At 36.0% G+C, this 20,011-nt stretch overlaps 1 protein-coding gene across 4 annotated transcripts in view; it reads left to right on the plus strand.

Annotated features, from left to right (window-relative positions):
- xylb (xylulokinase homolog (H. influenzae)) overlaps positions 1 to 20,011 on the plus strand; it is a 128,697-nt gene that overhangs the window by 4,513 nt on the left and 104,173 nt on the right. For 3 of the 4 annotated variants that reach the window (XM_088642952.1, XM_088642953.1, XM_088642950.1), the window contains exons 6-15: positions 341 to 469; positions 1,950 to 2,015; positions 2,261 to 2,333; positions 3,280 to 3,398; positions 6,367 to 6,448; positions 9,297 to 9,337; positions 11,892 to 12,007; positions 13,692 to 13,807; positions 14,290 to 14,363; positions 17,422 to 17,518. In XM_088642952.1, the coding sequence (XP_088499078.1) occupies positions 341 to 469; positions 1,950 to 2,015; positions 2,261 to 2,333; positions 3,280 to 3,398; positions 6,367 to 6,448; positions 9,297 to 9,337; positions 11,892 to 12,007; positions 13,692 to 13,807; positions 14,290 to 14,363; positions 17,422 to 17,518 (913 nt within the window). The remainder of the gene's footprint in view (positions 1 to 340; positions 470 to 1,949; positions 2,016 to 2,260; positions 2,334 to 3,279; positions 3,399 to 6,366; positions 6,449 to 9,296; positions 9,338 to 11,891; positions 12,008 to 13,691; positions 13,808 to 14,289; positions 14,364 to 17,421; positions 17,519 to 20,011) is intronic. The other variant, XM_088642951.1, reaches the window with a different exon arrangement.

Raw genomic sequence — 20,011 nt, forward strand, 5'->3', positions numbered from 1 at the left:
TGTGTCAAATCTGAGCTTCTAATCTGGATAACTCTGTCAGCTTCTTTTGGGAGTTTGGGCACCTTCAAGCAAATATCCTCATCTCTGTCCACATAAAATACACCTGTGATAATCAAAACTGAATGGAGACACCACAAAATTGCAGCTCTATATCCACAGCTTTCAACGTATGAGTATTTAGCTGTATCTATGTATAGGATTGTATGTGCCTTTCATTTTGTATTAATTTTCCTAAATTATGTAAATAAAATTGGCAAGCTATCACATACGGTACAGTTTAATGGGCTTTTTGGGGAGAGGTAAAAATATGAATTCACAGAGTCTTTCCTGTGTTCCATAGGACAGTTTTGCGGTGCAGGATAGCCCAGTGTGGATGGATTCCAGCACTACGGAACAGTGCCAGCTCCTGGAGCAAGCTGTAGGAGGAGCCCAGCACCTGGCTGACATCACTGGCTCTCGTGCTTATGAGGTGAGGTAGATCACTGTCCCTTGTAGTCATGATGTTTTGAAGTAGTAATAAATGTCTGTTATATATTGTATACTACCTAATCCACACATTCAGAGCAAGAAAAATGAAGAGCAGTAGATAGTTAATATGATAGAAAAAGGGAAAAGTTATTATAAGCATTTAAACCCTTTGCTGTGGGAAACCTAAAATAATTTAGGTGCACAGAATTGCCTTGATGATCCAAACATTTAGTTGAGTGGCCTCTGTTTGTGTTCAACAATAATGTTTGTCGTAACTTCAGAATAAAAATGTCGGTCTCTTTGAGGGTCTCTGTGACCAGGTGGTGAATTTCAGGCAAAGACTCAACTATGAAGACCGAAAACGTTTTCCAAGCAAGTGAGGGGTAAAGTAATTAAAAAGTGTACAAACAATATTAAGTTCTCTGAAAATCCCTTACCCAAAATGTATTGTGGCTGTAATTCCTTCCAAAGGTGCTTTGACCAAATGTCGAGTTTGTGGGTCTAAATAATTCTGCAACATGTATATTTACCATCTTTTCTTCAGTTTTGGCTGACATTTACTGAATCTTATCTTGCTCTTAGAAGTCTTCAGTCGGAGCATTTACGTTTTGAAGAGTGGTCTTATTTGCACTGTTCTCTTAGAACATGCACAGCACACTAGATAACACCACACAGTGTACACAGTACATTATAAAACAGTAAATGATTAATAGTGACAGTATGTACAAACAGACAGTAAACAAACAGAACAAAAAATACGTGGTAGGAGCAAAAATAAAGAACATAAATGAGCGAACTACATGTGAGATGTCACCATGGAATAACGCCATCCCGATCTAGATCAAGGCACTGTACTTCCTTGTTATTTTTGAATATTTGTCTCCTCAGAGGTTGAGCAATGTAATGCTAAGTTACACAAATTTGCATATATTTTCAAATTCAGGTTATATTGCTTGATTAGTGTAATAGAGAAAGGGAAAAGGACTGAGAATATTTGAGGAAGTAGAAAGCACAACAGAGCATTTTGATTGTAGAGACTGAACGATGGCACCATATATGAAATGTTGGGTTTTTTTCTGTCTTATTTTTAGGCTGGAATTATATTCTACTGTCTACTTGTCCTTCTTGTGTTTCTATATGTTGCTTAAGATGACCTGAATTGGGATCGGATCATTGACTTAGAATGCTTTGGTTGGAGAACTTAAGTCTTTCAATTTCTGTTTCATTGTATTGTAACGGTGTATACAGTACCTGTAATGGAAGTAAAATGTACTTTCAAAGAAATGGTTTGGATTTAAGATTTTTGTGGTTTTGCAATAATATGAATCCTAAACGTAAAGTGATGAATGTATTTTTTCACAGCACACCTGGTTTCACAGAAATTGTTTAATCGACATACTGTACATAAGTACATTTTTCACTGACTTTTTGAACGTCATTGTTGCTTATCTTGAGTAATATGCAAAAAATTTCATTTTTAGAGATTCACTGGAAATCAGATAGCCAAGATTTGCAAGACAAAACCTGAAGCATACAAGGAAACTGAGGTAATTTTTTAAGCCAAAGTCCCTTTCTATTTCTTTTTTGATCTAGCACTTGATTAATTTGACTTTGTGATGATGCTGATACTAAAGCAAATACCTGGAGACCTGGAGTTACACCCAGTGCAATATAGTTTTCTCAGGAAATGCAACACAAAGACAATGAGAACTGGGTTTTATTGTGTTGTTTCATACGCTTTAATACAAGTCATACCCATATCTTGACACTTTTTCTGAAAATTATGTTACAGAGAATTTCACTGGTCAGTAGCTTTGCTGCCTCTATCTTCCTTGGTGACTATGCTCCAATAGATTACAGTGATGGTAAGTGCTCAGACCTTTTGTAGTGGGAACAGTAAAAGTTTATACAATACATATTGGCAATTAGGGCTCTAGGGAGTCACTGCTAAACTGAATTACTTCCTCCTTCTCTTTCAAAATATGTTGTGTTCTAGCTTTTGCACAGCTGATTTGTTGTATACTCTGTTCATGTATTTTTTTCCTAAGGCATGGACTGTTTATTAACAGTCATTGTGTTTGTTTAAATAGGTCAGAGGATTGTACATTGGTTTTCTGTTATCCGGTAAAAAACAGTAGTTTAAACTTGGCTATATTAGCTTGATATTAAATATACTGTATGTAATCATGGTTAAAACGAAATTCTTTTTATTGCCCTTTGATGGTTATCTGACATATGATTTTGGATGAGGTGTTAAACCAAGGTCCCGACTAACTGATCATTAATAAATCCAAGGCTCTGTTCTTCAGAGTGGGAGTGTTAACTCTAGTGATCTCACTAAATTCCTCTTTGGACTTGCACAATCTATCCTCCTTCAATTTCCCCTTTAATTCAAAAGTAATATCACTTTACCTGAGCATATTCTTAGCATCATGAATAATTATTTTGTCACTTATCACCTTTCATGGAAAATCATTTCAAGGTGCTGTGCAATAAAACGATTAAACAAAAGAGACAAGTCTAGACCCATTCAAAAAGTAAATTAAACACAATTTAACACTACAGTATAAAACTGCGTCTTAGGCTATGACAGTGCTGTCTGACTTTCCAGATCTGATATTGAAGAGATCATAATGACAACAAAATCACAAATATAACTGTAATCTTTTCAGCTACATTCAGTCTCTACAATAAATAAATAGGAGCTTTCCATATAACATGGCTTGATAAAGTATTCCCCAATCTTTAGGTTTCTCGTAATTATTTCTATAAGTGTATCAGTAGCAGTTCTGTGCTTCACACTGTTCACAGGATCAGGGATGAATTTGATGGACATCTTTACAAAAGAGTGGGCACCGCAATGCTTGAGGGCCACAGCACCCCAGCTGAAGGAAAAATTGGGCTCTCCAGTTCCTTCATCAACAGTTCTGGTATGTTTTTAAAATATTTTTCTTACAGGAGCAATGAGAAGATGAAATTGGGTGGAAGGGACCATTAAAAATTGTTACCACTGAACTAATTAGTTCAACTTACTAGTGTAGACATTTACAATTGCTCTAAAATGCAGTACATATTTTACTGAGAAGGTTAACATCTGGAGGGAAAAGCATTCCCAGGGACTTTTCTGGGAACTCTGTAGAATATTAGAGAATATATATAGAATACAATATGGACATTTTTTATAGAATTGTCTATAACTTCTTCACAAGCAGTCGCCTTCACAAGCTGTTCTTGTGAAGGATGAAAAGTCGCATTGTATTTAAGATATTTTATTGCAAAATGTTTAATTGTTCTATTAAAAATGGTGTAGATTTATCTTAAAAATGTGATTTGCTTATGGAGTTGTAATACAAACTTAATATTTCCGGTTGTATGTTAATGTCCTGTAACTATAAAACTTGAATCATGAGTAAGGGATGAGCAACTAGCTTAAGTTGAAATGTTCCCAGATATTGACAGATGATCATGGCCATCACTCCACAATCAAAATGAAAGTCAAATAAACAACATAACAGAAAAGACTCAAGCCAAACCATTTAAGTCATTCATAAATTAAAAATTGATTGTGTAACTGAGGGGATCAGTAGAGGCCTAATCATGTGATTTTAATTCATGCAGTATTTTAATACACTTTTGAGTTTAATGCCCATTTGAACCCTGTTCCCTCATTAAAAGTTGTATTCTGCTGAAAAAGGGCTATGAAGCCTGTTGGATTTTGTCCTTCACTGACCTCAGATATGCCTGTGCTGATAAGTCTCTTATCTTCTGAAATAATTACAGTATAGATATTCTACTGGATTTTCTTATCATTACGTTTTCCTTTATTTATCAAGTATATTCAGCAACATAAAGTGCCATACCGTTGTGAAGCTTTTACTAGACTAAATATAATTTTCTTTGCTCTTTGTAGACTGTGCATAGTTTTTTTTCTGATAGTTTGATTACATTTCTATCAGTAGTTGATAGCATACGGATTCAACTATGCCTATTCGTACTGCCTGATATATTGTGTCTTAGCTGCATGTACAGTATAAGACAGTGACATTCATCAAGGTGTGTTTTACTGTAAATTCACTGTGCTAGTAATGGCCGTATTAACCCTTGCTTGGCATTGTTATTTGATGTTAAAGAGACTGTCTGATTACAGTGCACTGTGTGTCTTGATATACAGTAGCTGTAACTGTAACATGAGATATCATTTAAATGTGCTAAATTAATGATCATGTATAATGATCATGCACTTTCTGAAAACATTGTCTATTTATAAAATCAATGCAGCTTTTATTCATCTGTTAGATGTAAATCTGCAGTTCTCCATTTAGTATTTTTGTGTAGGGATCACCATAGGTTTCAAAGCATCAAGATAATAAATAGATGCCAAGACTCACTTTAATTTAAAAAAATAGTATTCAGATTTTACAATTTTCATACTCCTTCCTAGGTGGTTTTATGATCTTCATTGTACAACCATGATGTAGAGACATCATTCACAAAGAGGTTTACACTCCTGTATGAAGTTGTCAGCATAGTGTGAATTTCACCCATCATTGGGAGAACTGTGATGTGCTCCTAATATCATCACTGGTGCGGGCAATGGCAAGTAATCAGCAGTGAAAAGTAAGACTAGGTAAGAAAGACAGGTTTATGGAGAAGAAGAGTCCATAATATGTTATGTTACGACAAACAGCATTCTGTTGGCATCTAAATGAGATTTAAATACAACAATGCAAAGACATTTTATTTACACAGATTCATAGCTTTAGAAAGAACATCTTCATGATTGAAATGAAAGGTTAACATGCAATTATGAACTTTAAACTGTGTATTTTGTCATACTGTATCTGCGGGGTATGTTGTGTTCCTCACCTGACCTTGGACCCACTCTACTAAAGCACTGTATATTATTTTTGTGGCTAGTATTGTCTCACAAAGTGGCTGGTAGTCAGATACTGCAGGTGTGTGTTAATAACTGGAACATGGAATTCTGATTACTACATATGGCAGACAGAGCAGGCAGTCTTAGCTGGTCATTTTCCTGTTCTCATTCTGCCACAGGCAGAATTCAGAAAATGTTCTAAATAGAAGTTTAAGAAATTGGAAGGAGTAATCAGTATTCACTTTCAAGATGATCAAAATTTCCTAAATGTCATTGTATTTTAGTTCTGCTCTTAACTCATCAGTAATATAACTGGCAGAATTATTTTTCAGTTATGAGTAGATTTTATAATTAGCCAGTACTTGGCTTTCTTAGAATGGCTTGATTGACATTTTCAGACCTCAAGCTGAAAACCTGGTAAGCAGGTCACACACATTTGCCTGCGAATTTCACAGGGCATTACTCATAATTTCTGTAACTGAAACTGCAACGCCGTTTTGTAACTGAAATTCAATTACAGTTTGAGGATTATGCCCTTGGGGACTGGCACTTTTGCTCAGTGTTGCCGAAAAAAAATGCCAAACATGTGCTTAGTGATCTTGGAATGAGGGAAGGTTGTAGGGATGTCTGCTCAGAAAAATAAAATGAACTTTGAGTATTGCCATGTCAGAGACAATGTCACATAGCATTGGTGCCACCCAGTGGCGCAGCTGCAACCTGCTTGCACAGTTAACAGTAATTGTAGCTAACAGTTTGTTAGATTTCAGTAGAATATATCACATTTCCCTGTACAGTGACTCCCACGAATGATAACACTGGCCCTGGTAAGTTCCTGCTAAGTTATTCTTTACTATGTTTAAGTAAACCTTTTTTAGTCATACATCTTTTAAAATGCCATAAGACAGAATGTACGCTAGTTTTATGCTGCAAGCTAGATTATGTTGATTACACCATAGTGCCTGTTCTATCAGTTTAGTGTCTAAGTTGGTCTTGATGTTTTTTCTTTTTTTATTTTAAATTAGGGTTCTGTGTCTCCATACTTTGTCCGGCGCTATGGGTTCTCACCAGACTGTAGAGTTGTAGCATTTACAGGTGACAATCCAGGTGAGATTCTAGTGATCCTGTTGTGGTTTCTTCCATGGAACACCTTCCTCCTCTTTCTGTCTCTATCAACACTAGATCACTAGGTGGTAAGAGCACTCCATGCTAATGGTAATTCCATGAGCACTGAGAGAAGTATTGACATATTCCAGAACATGTTTGATTGTATTTGTGGGTGCTTAGACAAGTAGACACCTAAATTGAATAAACCTTCTAGGTAAATTCAATTTAAAATTGACTGCTTTTTTATTATGTCAAACCTGTAATGTAACATCTGGGAACTGCTGTACAAAACACCTTCTTGAAACAGTTTCAAGCTACATGAACAGCAGGACGCAATGAAATGCAGAAACAATCAGAGTTTATACTTAATATGACAGAATAGTACCTAGTTTGGGCCTAACAGAAATCGGTATCAGTATCCCTTGTCTGAACCTTGCATGTGCAGAGCGACTCCTTCCCACTTTGCCTGTGTGATGAAGATTGTCACTTGCACGTTCACATATTCATCAGCTTCATGTCCTCAAACTCAGTTCTTTCTTTTGGGGCAACTGGTTTTCCAAGCTCATATATTAATTACTTGATCGCATTAAATATACTGTTATCCTTTCATCTTCATCTTCTGACTGCTTCATCTATTTCCATGTTGTAGTGGAGCTGGAGCTCATACTAGAAAGTGATTGGTGCAAGGAATGACACACTTTGGACTGGATGCTGGAGTCCATCACAGGGTGGACACACAGATACCAACACGGACAAGCACACACTCACTCCAGGGCCAATTTTTCCCAGAAGTCAGTTAACCTGCCAGGATGTTTTGGGATTGTGGGAAGACCCGGAGCAACCGGGGGAAACCCATGTAAACACAGTGAGAACCTGCAAATTCCATGCAGATGGAACCCCAGGTCTGGAACTGAACCCAGGATCCAGTACTGAAAGGCAAAAATGCTAAACACTGTGCCAACATGCCTCTCTATTTTCCTTGTGTACAATAGAATAATCAAAATGACCAGAAATCGAATTCCTTTTGTCTTTATTATTTTTAATATTAATCTTAAGCAGAATTTAAAGACAACTATTTTTTTTATTTCTAGAAAAAGCTACAAAAACATTGACAGTGTTTATATTGCTTTATTGTTTTTATAGACTTTTTATTCAGTGACATAGTGATACAGTTAATTTAACAGTTGCCAGTATTTATATTACTAACTACATAATTACCTGTTGATCATATTTAATCTAACAGTTGCCTAATTTTTTCAGTGAATGACATCTTCAAAATTTGTTTTGCAACTTTGACTTCAACTTATCTCTGTTAAATAGCATAGATTCCAGCACAGCATAAATACAATCTGAATAAAAGAATATTTCCTACGGAATTTGGATGCATGAGTGTCAAGTGCATCAGTAGCTTTGCAATCGATAACAAAGAGATGTGAAACGCAATACAAAACTCAAGTGAGTTTTTATGCTAGTTCTTCACAAATTCAATAGCAATTTATTTGTGTAGGTGAGGAAGTGAAGGCTTCCTAATCATGTTAGAAATAACTAAATCTTAAAAGTGTTCATTGCTATTTGAATGCTGAAGGGCAGTGTTTATTAATACAAATGAAGAATAGTGAATCAAGTAGATCCATCCATTCATTTTCTAACAGCTTCATCCAATTCAGGGCTGCATGGGGAATCAAGTACATGCTCATGCCTTTTCATTATATTTCTTGTCTAGCATCTGATAAAAGCTTTGCAGTAAGTGAAGTACATTACTCTAGAGCTTAGGAAAATTAAACTCAATTAAGTCTTTCTCATGGTGGCATGGTGGCGCAGTTGTTAACATTACTGCTTGCAGTGCTGGTGCCCAGCGTTAATCCATTTTCTAACCGCTTTATTCAATAACGAGTCGCGCGGGGTGGGGAGGGCATTGGAGCCTCCCGGCCAGCAGTGGGAGCAAGGCAGGACACACCCTGGACAGGATGCCAGTCCATCACATGGAGACAGACACACACACACCGCTACACTTCCCACAAAACAATCAACCTGCCAGTATGTTTTTGACCGTGGGAGGACACCAGAGCACCTGGAGAAAAACCCATGTGAACATGGGGTAGCACCTCAAGAAGAGAATCCGGGGGAATCCAGTGCTGTGAGGCAGAAATGCTAACTGTGCCAAATTAACTACCCACTTGAAGAACCTCTGATACCCAATTTACTTATTTTGATTTAGCTAGAAATAAAGGCTTGAGTAGAAGCCCTTAGTTCATGGTTAAATCAGTATTTTGTTTTTCTAAAAGTTATCATTTATTGCTTTTGAGTAAAGGGTCTAAAACAAAGAATATGAATTTTCCCATAGAAAAGTCAGTTGACCTATTTTACTATTGAAGTGTTTTCCAAATTTTCTTTTTGGCTTTAGATGACAAACACGGGGAAAATTCCTGAATTAAACTTATTCTTCTTTGCTCTTTCGTTCCTGCCAAAGAACAGGGTTACATACGTATCACCCTTGAAACCTGACTGAATGTTTTGTCTAGTCAACAAGAAAGCAGGATGACAAAAATGATTGAATATGTAAAAGTGCACTTGTCCCAGTAAAACAAAATTAAAGCTGGAATTTACAGGTATGTATATATTGTTTAAAGTCACAGGATTAAATAAATTATTTTGATTTGCATCCAGTCAGCTATTTTTTTGTGTGATGCTTACTGTAGTTCTATCAAAATAAACTAATGAAGTAAATGAACATATCAATCTTGAGTATTCAATGATATAATAGACAGTTTTTCTACAGTAGCTGGAGAGTATCTAATGCCATACAAATGTATTGAGTGTTAAATCAGTACTGGTTCTTATTCCTCAGGGTCCTTGGCAGGAATGCGACTCAAGGAGGGAGACATTGCAGTAAGTATCCCTGATTTTCCTACCCTGGATTCTGTCCAGTCTGGACGGGTGAAAATGTAAAGCATCTCAATGGTTCCGTTTCTGTACAGATAAATAACACTTCGGACAATACTGAAGTCTAGCGTGTTTGTCCTATTTAAAGGGTTAACATCAAACTTTGTACAATAGGTATAAATCTAGTAGCAACACAGCTATTATGCTATATGTTAAAATACAGTAGGGTTTCTGCCTTATCTACGATGATGTCCTAACTAGTAACTCTATCTGCTCCTCTTCAAAAGCTGTTTAGCTAGTTGACTCCCAACCTGCCAAGAATCATTTTGGTCATATCGTTAAGTAGTATTCCTGCATAACTGAAGATGGCTGCCTGATTAACATGGTTCTCTTTTAAATTATCTCACTCCACAAACTGCTCATGCTCAAAGGGTGTTTGATCATTTATCTTCAGAATGACTTGGTACAGTATAATTCTGTTGACAATATGATTAAATCTAGTCAAAATGTATCTTCTGCTAAATTAAAGTTGGCTCCCCTCCCTCCATTTTGTTCTCAAACTTCAAACTGGACCACTTACACCCACTCGCTTAAACCTTGGCAGATTTTATTGAACTAGAACCTGCTTCAGAGCTACAGGTATGTGTCACATGTAGCATCTGTACTTTTTACACTTTAAAATAGGTGACAGGAGATACCTGACAAGAGAAATAGAACCTCTACCTCTAAAAATTGTTTTGATTGATGAGCTCTTTAGCTGGTAGGTATAATTCTAGTTTTTCCTTAGTTTATTTGCAGTTCATTCACACTTTTGGAGTAAGAGAGACGTGATTGCTTGGAACTCTGCAAAACAAATTCTCTAACTTCTCATTGATTTTTATATTAACTATTTATACAGAAATAAAACTATTCATCTGTGCTTTACTTATGTTGACTTAATTTTCTTACATTTGTATTGTAGTTTATAAAATATTTACAATGGGGTCACTCATAAAATATTCTGTGAAGCCCATATACAGTAGAAGCTATACAGTTGTACAAGTATTAGGTGAGATAGTAAACTTTTTGCTGAAATTTCAGTTCGGTGGAACTACACCATTTTATAATTGTGTAGTAAATTAAAATAAAAAATGCTTTGTTGTGTGCTTTTAACAAATTACACAGGATGGTTTAGCAACACAAGAGTCAGTCAAATCATTTTTTATACTCACAGCCTTACTGCAGCCCATTTCAGTGACCTACATTGTTTTTACCACACATCAAAATGGTGACTTATTAACCTGCATTTCAAATACAAGGAGGCTGTCTGTAGATTTTTCATACTGTACAGTACTGTTTAAACTCCCTCACGCCTTCTGCTTCTCAAACTGTTACTGTAGATCAGGAGAGGGCAGTGTCTAGATCTCCTTTTGGCTGGCTGATTACAGGTACTGTATGAGGCCCTGGCAGTTCAGACTCAAGAGAAGATTTCACATAAAATCTTTAAATGGAGACCTAGCATATCCTAAGAAGGACAAGTAAATAATTAAACAAGAATGCTAGTCCCTGGCTTCTGGAGCACAATCAAGTTAGAAGTTTAAGTCCTACTTTGGTGCTGTGTTTTGCTGACCATTTTCAGTTTATAATAATTTATGAATGAAAAAGAAAATAAAAGACAATGTCAAAATATGATCACTTTGTTAACTTTTGTTTCAGAGCTTTTATGTAGCCAGGTACAGTAAGTACAATACTGTGACACACTTCATGACCAGAACATTGATAGGCAGGTCTGTGTAAATCAGATTCACAAAGTAGTCATAAGGTAAAGAGAAAGTGCTCCTTTCTTTATAGTGAACCCTTTAACAAACACAACGCTTTTACAAAGCCCTCTATTGGATTAAGAAATTAGAAAATGGATGGGTGGAATTCACACACAAAAGCCTACTTTCCTCCTGTAGCTTAATGGAAGAAATCTCTTCAGAAATCTCTTGTTATCAATATCTGGTAGGTAAGCTGTTTACAAGCTCCAAATCAAGACTCGCAACACTCCCAAAACTTCCAAAACCTGCAAGATTTCAGTTCGAAGTTGCTCCCTTCTTTGTCTCCCTCTGGTGCTTTTTTGCATATCTGAGGATCTACTCTTGAGTTTCTAGATGGCAGACCAAAAAGACCCAAGCAGAAACCTGAGCTTCCTGGTTTTTTAAACAGTCACATCACCACTTATCTTACATGGAATTGTCAAGTGACAAAGGACACTAGCACATTCCGTAGAGCATTTTGGAGAAATGTCTGAGCCCATTGCTCTCTTGTACTTTGTCAATTTTAAAGTGAGATATGCAGTGTGACTCAAGAGTTTTCAAACTCATTGTTTGACCAAAACGCTCAAACCCATATTTTGCAATTTTAGATAGTGTTAACAAATGCAGACTGACTTGCACAAATGACAAAAGACATCTTCATCTTACCCTGCATTGAAATAGTTATTGTTACAGTTACACGTGAAATTGATGTGTTTAAAAATACTGTACAACCTAAGTTTTGTTACATTGTATAGAAAGCTGTGACTTTGTGTTGACTTTAGGTGAGTCTTGGTACCAGTGACACAATTTTCCTATGGATCAAGGATCCCAAGCCCGATGTAGAAGGACACATTTTCTGCAATCCAGTTGACAGCCAGGCGTACATGGCTTTATTATGGTAAAGAAAATCTTACTTCCCTGAGTAAACTGTTTATATTTCGGTCTACAGAATTCAGTATTGCTCACATCTCCCAGGCGCACTTACTGTTTTAAACTGGAATAGTATTATCTATAATACAGTACATCAGCAGTGTGCAGATCAACATCTCATAGAAGGGCATTCTGTGATTTATCAGGTTTTTTTGGAGAATATGCTATTTTACTTTTGAAAAGTGCATTCCTGTGAAACTGCTGCATATAAAGTCACCTTTAGTATTGGTATATGAATGATTGGTCCCAGGTAAAATTCTGGCATTTGAGAATTCATGCATTTGCGTATTACATCTACAAAAAGAAAAGGGCTTGAAAGAATCATGCTAATTCATTCTTAGCATCCTAAAAATGTTAAATGCTAACTTCACAATGCTAAATGCTAAAAACATTTCTAAATGTGAGCTTTAAAAATAAGCATAGACTTTACCATGCACTTCTTCCTTTAAAGCATATGGTTATCATTATGTGGAAATTTAACTGACCTAATATTACTGTATGTTTCTATAAGAGATTTTGAAAATGTATCATTACACCAGAGCTCTATTTTCAAATTTACCTAGAATTGTGAACAAGTTTTGCAGTTTAGTTTTATGCTCATTCATTTGAAAAAGCATTTTTTAATGATACCTGACTTTCTGTAGCGACACTTGCACTTTGTAGATATGTCCACTGTATTCTTTTAGTACAGTAAACCAAGAATGCACGGAGGAACCGTTCTTTGTCTTGTGGAGGATGGACAAGGTACTTACTGACAATCTCCAAACCTTTTGGGACCTGATCAGTGACAGTGGTCACTGGTAGATAGGGAAACTTCAAAGACAAACCAATCACCTAGTCTAGGACATCTCAGGCAGTGTTCTCTGTCTGAGATATGATATTTGTCTGCATGATATTCTGGACCAAGCTATTCTTATTCTTAGAGTGGAGGGTTTTGCTCAATATGCAGCTCAGGAGCCTGTAATCATCTGAAGCTTTTCATTAAAAAAATGTGCTGCTGCTGTTGTAAAAGATTTAAAGGCTATTTAACATTGTACAAATGTCCCTGTGAGCCACTGTTATTAACCTCATGTCACATTGCTTCTTGTACATTCAACAGCTGTATAAAGGCAATAAAAGCTAAATATTTTCTTTTGTACAGTAAAGCAGACCTGAAGACGTGCAATAGATTAACAAAGCGTTCCAAGTATGTTTAAGAGTAACAAAAAATCTCCAAATTAAAAATGTACTTAAATCTTATATAATGTCTTTCATCTCTAAGAATCCCAAAGCCTACAACTTTATATTTAGGAAGAGACCTGCTTTATCCACCACTGAAGTGCAGCATCAACCTGGATGATGTACAGTATAGATGGCTTTCTCCTCTAATAGCCTCACTGCACAGCAGTTCAGGTGTATGAAGAGAGAAATTACTTCACTAATCAAATTAAAGGGGAAATTTTGTAAGCCCATATTGAACAAGCATGACTGAAATTTAAGCAGGACACCGAGATTAAAACCCTCACTCTTATTTGGTTAATACTCATGTCCTGGACCACACGGTCTTTAAAGACCAGAAATTCAGGACTCCTCCTGTCTTTAGAAGAGAAGGACTATACTTCCTATAGTACATGTAAGACAGTATTCACTGAAAACTGTTTCTGTGCCTCCAGTTTTAAAAATGGCTCACTTACAAGAGAGAGAATCAGGGATGAATGTGCAGGAGGATCTTGGGAAGATTTCTCAAAAGCACTTCGATCAGTACCAATGGGGAACTCTGGAAAAATAGGTAATATATGTTTATTTAACCACAGCTTTTGAGAGCATTTCAAGAGTCTTGTTCTTAAGGTGGAATTTAGAAGACAGTCAGGACCTGCTGGCAATATCGAGTAATTTGATCAATATTTGTACAAATTGGAAAGATGAAAATTCAGCTAGTGAGGTGATACCAATGGAAATAAAATATTTCTCATATATTTTAGATTTGTATATTGTGTGCTTTTTCAATGTCTTTGACATTGTTTCCAGGGACACCAAATTTCCATAAATTTTCTGAATTCTTTGGTATTGAATGGGTCTATTCAATAAATACAATAAAACAACATTTATTCTTAAATCTTGTTATGTGTTACAGTACTAAATCTGGATTACTCACCACTGGCATTTTATCAAATGCTATAAGTGTGTGTCATAGCTTACTGTACTTTGAATCAGGATAATGGTGTAAAACTCTGGTGATAATAGTGAAACAACTGAAAACTTTTTTTTCAGGAATTTATTTTGATGTAATGGAAATCACACCAGCGGCAGAGGGGGTACACAGATTTAATAGGGATAACAAAAAGGTAAGAAAAAATGACTTTGGTTCTGTGCAGCCTTGTCTGTTGCATCTTCTTGTGCACTGTTAGTAAAGTCAGGATATGTGCCTGACTGGGCTTACCAGTATACCTACTTGTACTCTCTATTTGTAGTCTCTGGGTATAGGAATATATTCTCTGGAGAATCTACACAACTTTGACTTGCCCCCTGATTCTCCCTACTTTATCCTATGGTGGAATCCTGTGTTGTCCCAGACATTTTCTTAAAATGGATTGATGATTTTTTCCCTCTATTTTTCCACTTAAAAAAATTAAATTTAAAAATAAATATTTAATATATTCTCCTCTGATCCACTTACTTTTTCTATAATTTAAAACAGCTGAAATTCCAAAAGACTGATATAGACCTATACTATATACATTTTGCATTTACCTTTACATCATAGAAAAAAATATTAAGCAGTTAAGCTCTATTTTAAGACAGGAATTATATTTTTCAAACATGCAATGTGGGTTTCATTCTGGACATGAATGTGTAATAGCAAACATCCTTCAGTGTTGTCAATTATATTATAATTGTGAAGCTTACACTTGTATGAATTATCTTTATGTTTATCCAATACTTTACAGTGTGGATCACTCAATTCTTCTGCACAATGTGCTGAATATTGGTCTTTATATGAACTACTTGCATAGATACAATAATTACAACATTAGAATGGTGTTTAAAACATGAACATTGTGTTTCCTTTTAGTTTCTATGGGAGTCCTACAAGGTTCTGTTCTGAGCCTTACTCTTTTCTCCTTCTGTATCAAGGGTTCTGAACCTATGTGTCACCATGCCATTTATAGGTTGGGTCACCATGATCCTCTTTAATAAGTTGAAATTTCCTCTTGCACAACCGTGTTTTTATGGAAGCCTTTTTTTTTAGTTCCACTGGAAAAAAAAACACTATTGCGTTATTACGAGTGTTATTTCTCAGTAGTTAAACTTTGTTTGAAAATCATTATTTAGGAATTAGCATACCATCTTCATTAAGATGAATAAAAGAATGAAGTTACACTTCCTTTTGTGGAAAGCTCTTAGGATACAGATGAATGTTTAATACATCTATTTTTAGACATCAAGTATACAGTACCTCCCAGTAATCGAGCATTCCTGAGGTCAACATGTGCAACATTAAGACATATTCCTACAAGTACTGCTACATCCCAGAGGATCAGACTTAATACAGCTGGGTGTGCAGCCCATTTGACATTGCTCATGACGTTTCAAGCATTGCAGGCCTCGAGAATCAAATGGCGAGAGACTCCACTACAATTTTCAAAAACAAACAGAATCACTTAGTTCTGCATCAAAGTAAAAAAAAAATCGCTATATAGAGGCCAAATGATCCCTAGATAAAAAGGCTGCACTTACTGTAAATCCAGAAGGAGAAGATTGTTAACTGACCCAGAGTCAGAAGCTGTTTAACAAGGGTGGTTTCAACATTGTGTCTCTACTCTCAACTGAAAAGGTTCAAAGAACTCATTAGATGGCAGTGGAACCTGCACATTTAGTATTTGTGTGTCCAAGTCAGGGTTCTTTCAGCATAGCTGTTATGGCAGTGGACTTTAAACCTGCAGATTAAGATCATATTGTAATGACTCATTGAGGAGGTTATTAGCAATTGGACAGAAACAGAGATGTTAGTTTTGAATAGGGGCATAAAGTTAGGATCTAGTTCAGAAACGTAGACAGTCTCATATTAAGTATCAGCTCAGTTACATAAGCAACATCAACAGCAGTAAAATGAGGAAAAAAAAACTTTAACCTAAGAAAAGAGAAGAGGGTTTAGGCGTCATGACTGCAGTAGAGGACTGTATTTTTTGTGAAAGAATTGCATGAATGCATTGCATAGTGCAGCACAGAAAGGACATTCAGACTTATTTAGCTGGTTGGAGGATATGATAGTGTTGAGAAGGACTGTTGGATTATTGTGATCCTGTTCCAAACGGTTGGGAAAGGAAGAGGATCTGGCCGCCTTACAGGCATCCTTATAGGATGGCTGATGATGTTCATAAGCCTCTAGCTGAGCAGAGAGCCCAATCTTTCTCCAAAAATGCTGCTTTCTTTTTTGAAGACCATATTAGTATATGCATGTATTCCACGTATATCCTACCGTATATCCTTGAATGTATGTCCATGAATTTATAATGTTTCCCCTCTGTTATGGCACTCTTCAACAATGTAAAATAATTAGTTTATTTCCTGAAATATTGTTTGTCCTAAACTCTTTGTTGGTGACGGTTGTTTTTACTGTGTTTTTGTGTTGGACTGTGCCACAAAACAGATTTCCCATATGGGATAGTAGATCAGTAGATTAAAATGTGACCAATGTCAAAGATAGTAATGGAAAGCTGCCACTAGAGGCCACTACAGGAGCTGGTTTCAAAGATGATCTTCTGTAGAAAGTTCACCTGTGGATGATATAATTGTAATCAATTTAATTGATTGGAATGTGAGAATTCGTTTGTTGGCTTTGTGCACTGTATGTAAGGGTGTGTTGTCTTGAGACTAAAAGAGATTGATAATGAGAGAATCATTTTATTTTTCTATGTACAAATTCTCCTTATCTGCATTACCTGAGCTTGGGATCTTCCACATATAATTTGTCCCTTCCTACATATCCATAAAGCTTTTGTTTCTCACACTGCACAACACACTACACATTTGTCAGGACTAACTGTTACTTTCAAATGTTTATCTAAAATAAAACAGATGAAAATTCAGAAGAAGATTGGCATAGAATTGTTTTAGATAAAGAAGGAAACAAAAGACTATTGACATACTGTAGAATTGTTTTAGATAAAGAAGGAAACAAACTGTGAAATGAATATAGCTGAGACTTGTCGAAGATCTTTGCACAGCAATGTATACAGTATCATGGAAGTATAAACTATAATCAAGAAAAAAATGGAGCTGCATAGTTTGTTGAAGCTGCAATAGCAAATTGTGGGAAAGCTATCAATGTCGGAGAGAACTCTGTAATGTTTCGATATATCACTGATCAGATTACTGAAGCCTCTTTTATGTCTGCCAAAGGTTGTGGGATTCCCAAAGGAGGTGGAAATTCGAGCTTTAATCGAGGGACAGTTCCTGGCAAAGAGAGTTCATGCTGAAAACCTGGGCTATAAAATCAGTGAGTATTCCTTTCTGTAAATTGCTCTGGAACTCTGTGCAGGTTTAACTATTCTTTTTCATTGACCAATTATATAATTATTCCTATAGAATGGTTCAAAGTATAATATAACCACATCTGCATTTTTTTATGTTTTCTACATTTTAGATAAAATTTGAATACATTATCAAGCTCCTATTTCAGACAGCAGCACACACTTAACATAAAAATATTTACAAAAAGAGGGTAGATAGATTTAAGGACATTATTATAGACATTTACAGACATTTTGACTGCTTTCATTTGGGGAAGCTTACAATGTATTACGTTTTCAAGTCTTTGTGACCTTGACATTATTAGGAAAAGTGTGCTTTAGAAATCAAAATGATAGCTCAACACAATAATTTGGTTCCATTCTAGTACATCATTGCAATATTTATTATCCTTAAATTACTGAAACTTTCTGAAGATTTTCTTCCTTTTTATTGTACATCAGCTGATATACATCAGCTTTTATAAAATGCTGTCCCTGTCATCATAATACTGTATATAAACACAAAAAAGAGAAAAATCTGTATGCAGTACATATTTAGAATACTTATTTTAAAGCACTATTATAAACATATCTTTTGAAAAATAAATTTGCATTATAAAGTGAAGTAATAACAAAAGCAAGAGGAAATTGCTAACGTTTTCTTAATTAATTTATTAGTAACAGTGTATACTTAGATGATTTCAATTATAACGTGAAGCAGCTTTACATTTTTGCATTTATTATAATATATTATTGCACTCAAAAAACAGATTTCAATACTACTAATTTATTTTTTATGTGCATAATTATCCTGTTTAAAAACAATTTTTATGAAGGTAACACAATTGAACTAATTTACATCACAGAGGCTGTGCTATTCCACGGAAATCTGAAGGTCATATGTGCGTCACCATTAGCCACATTTGAATAGGCCCTTTAATTGTAAACTTTTGAACTCCATTCTGCTGCTCCTGAGGCACTAGGCAAGAGTGCTTTGCAGACAAAATACACTACAGAAGAGGCTACAGGGGTTAGGACAGATAAAAGTGGCAAACGTACAAAACAAAACAAAAAAAAAAAAACCCTCCATTTATGGATGATTTGGCCAAGCCGAAAGGACTTTGTTTTTACATTTTAAACAGAGGCAGAAAACTGTGAAAACAGAATGAATTACTGCTTTGTGAAACTGTTTAGTTAGATTAATTTGTATAGACATCAAATGTGAGTAACCTAGTGAACAATGAGTTGTCACACACAACAGGAAAATAGAATAGATTTCTACTGTAAATTAACATGTTTGATAACTTTGAGGTTTTATGCCTTTTTATGTGTTCTATATTGTATATAAAACACAATTTTAAATTTCAAGTCTAAAATAGTTTCCTGGGAAACTATTACCAGAGGGATTAGGCAGGGGATGAAGATGACTTTAAGATCTCATTGATATAAGAGAGACTTCTGAGAAATCTGACAAAGTTTTAGGGAAAAAAATTGGGACAATATAACTATAATTACCCTTTGCTAGGAAAGCAATTCTTAGAGGGAAATTTCAATAAATATAAATATTTTGCACAGAAATTACACACAGACAAAAAAGGATAAGTGTACAAAATGTTGCCTATACCTGAAAAGGAAAATGTTTATCCTGTATCTTTGACCTAACTCTAGTATTGGGCAGCCAGCAGCCATATCACCCTGCAACTCACAACTGGCAACCCACTGAAGCTAAGCAGGTGTGAGCCTGGTCAGTACCTGGATGGGAGACCTCCTGGGAAAAACTAAGGTTGCTGCTGGAAGAGGTGTTAGTGGTGCCAGCAGGGGGCGCTCACCCTGCGGTCCATGTGGGTCCTAATGCCCCAGTATAGTGACAGGGACACTATACTGTAAAACAGGTGCCGTCCTTCGGATGAGATGTAAAACCGAGGTCCTGACTCTCTGTGGTCATTAAAAAACCTAGGGCTTTTCTCGAAAAGAGTAGGGGTCCCGGCGTCCTGGCCAAGTCCTGGCCAAATTTCCCATTGGCCCTTACCAATCATGGCCTCCTAATAATCTCCCTCTATGAATTGGCTACATCACTCTGTTCTCCTCCCCACTGATAGCTGATGTGTGGTGAGCGTTCCAGGTGGATGCTGCACATTGGTGGTGGAGGGGAGTCCCCATTACTTGTAAAGCGCTTTGAGTGGAATTATTATTATTATTATTATTTTAGCCATGTGAACAATTGAAATACAGGTGTGGCTTGAATTCTCTTGGCTGTGGGAACAACAGTGTGCCCATATGGATAAGGCGACTGGAACAGTCCCATACTTGGCTTTGCTGCAGGCAGGCTGTGCTGTATGATAAAACAGATGTCAGGATGTTTGTAATTAGACTGAAGGTGAAAAGTGTAGCAAACCTAGTCTTATGATGCAGTAACAATACATAGCAATGCATTTATTGGCTGTTTTCCAGTTTCTTTTACATAAAACAGATACAATAGT

This window comes from Lepisosteus platostomus, chromosome 8 (assembly GCF_059453375.1).
Source record: "Lepisosteus platostomus isolate fLepPlt1 chromosome 8, fLepPlt1.hap1, whole genome shotgun sequence".
Taxonomy (NCBI): Eukaryota; Metazoa; Chordata; class Actinopteri; order Semionotiformes; family Lepisosteidae; genus Lepisosteus; species Lepisosteus platostomus.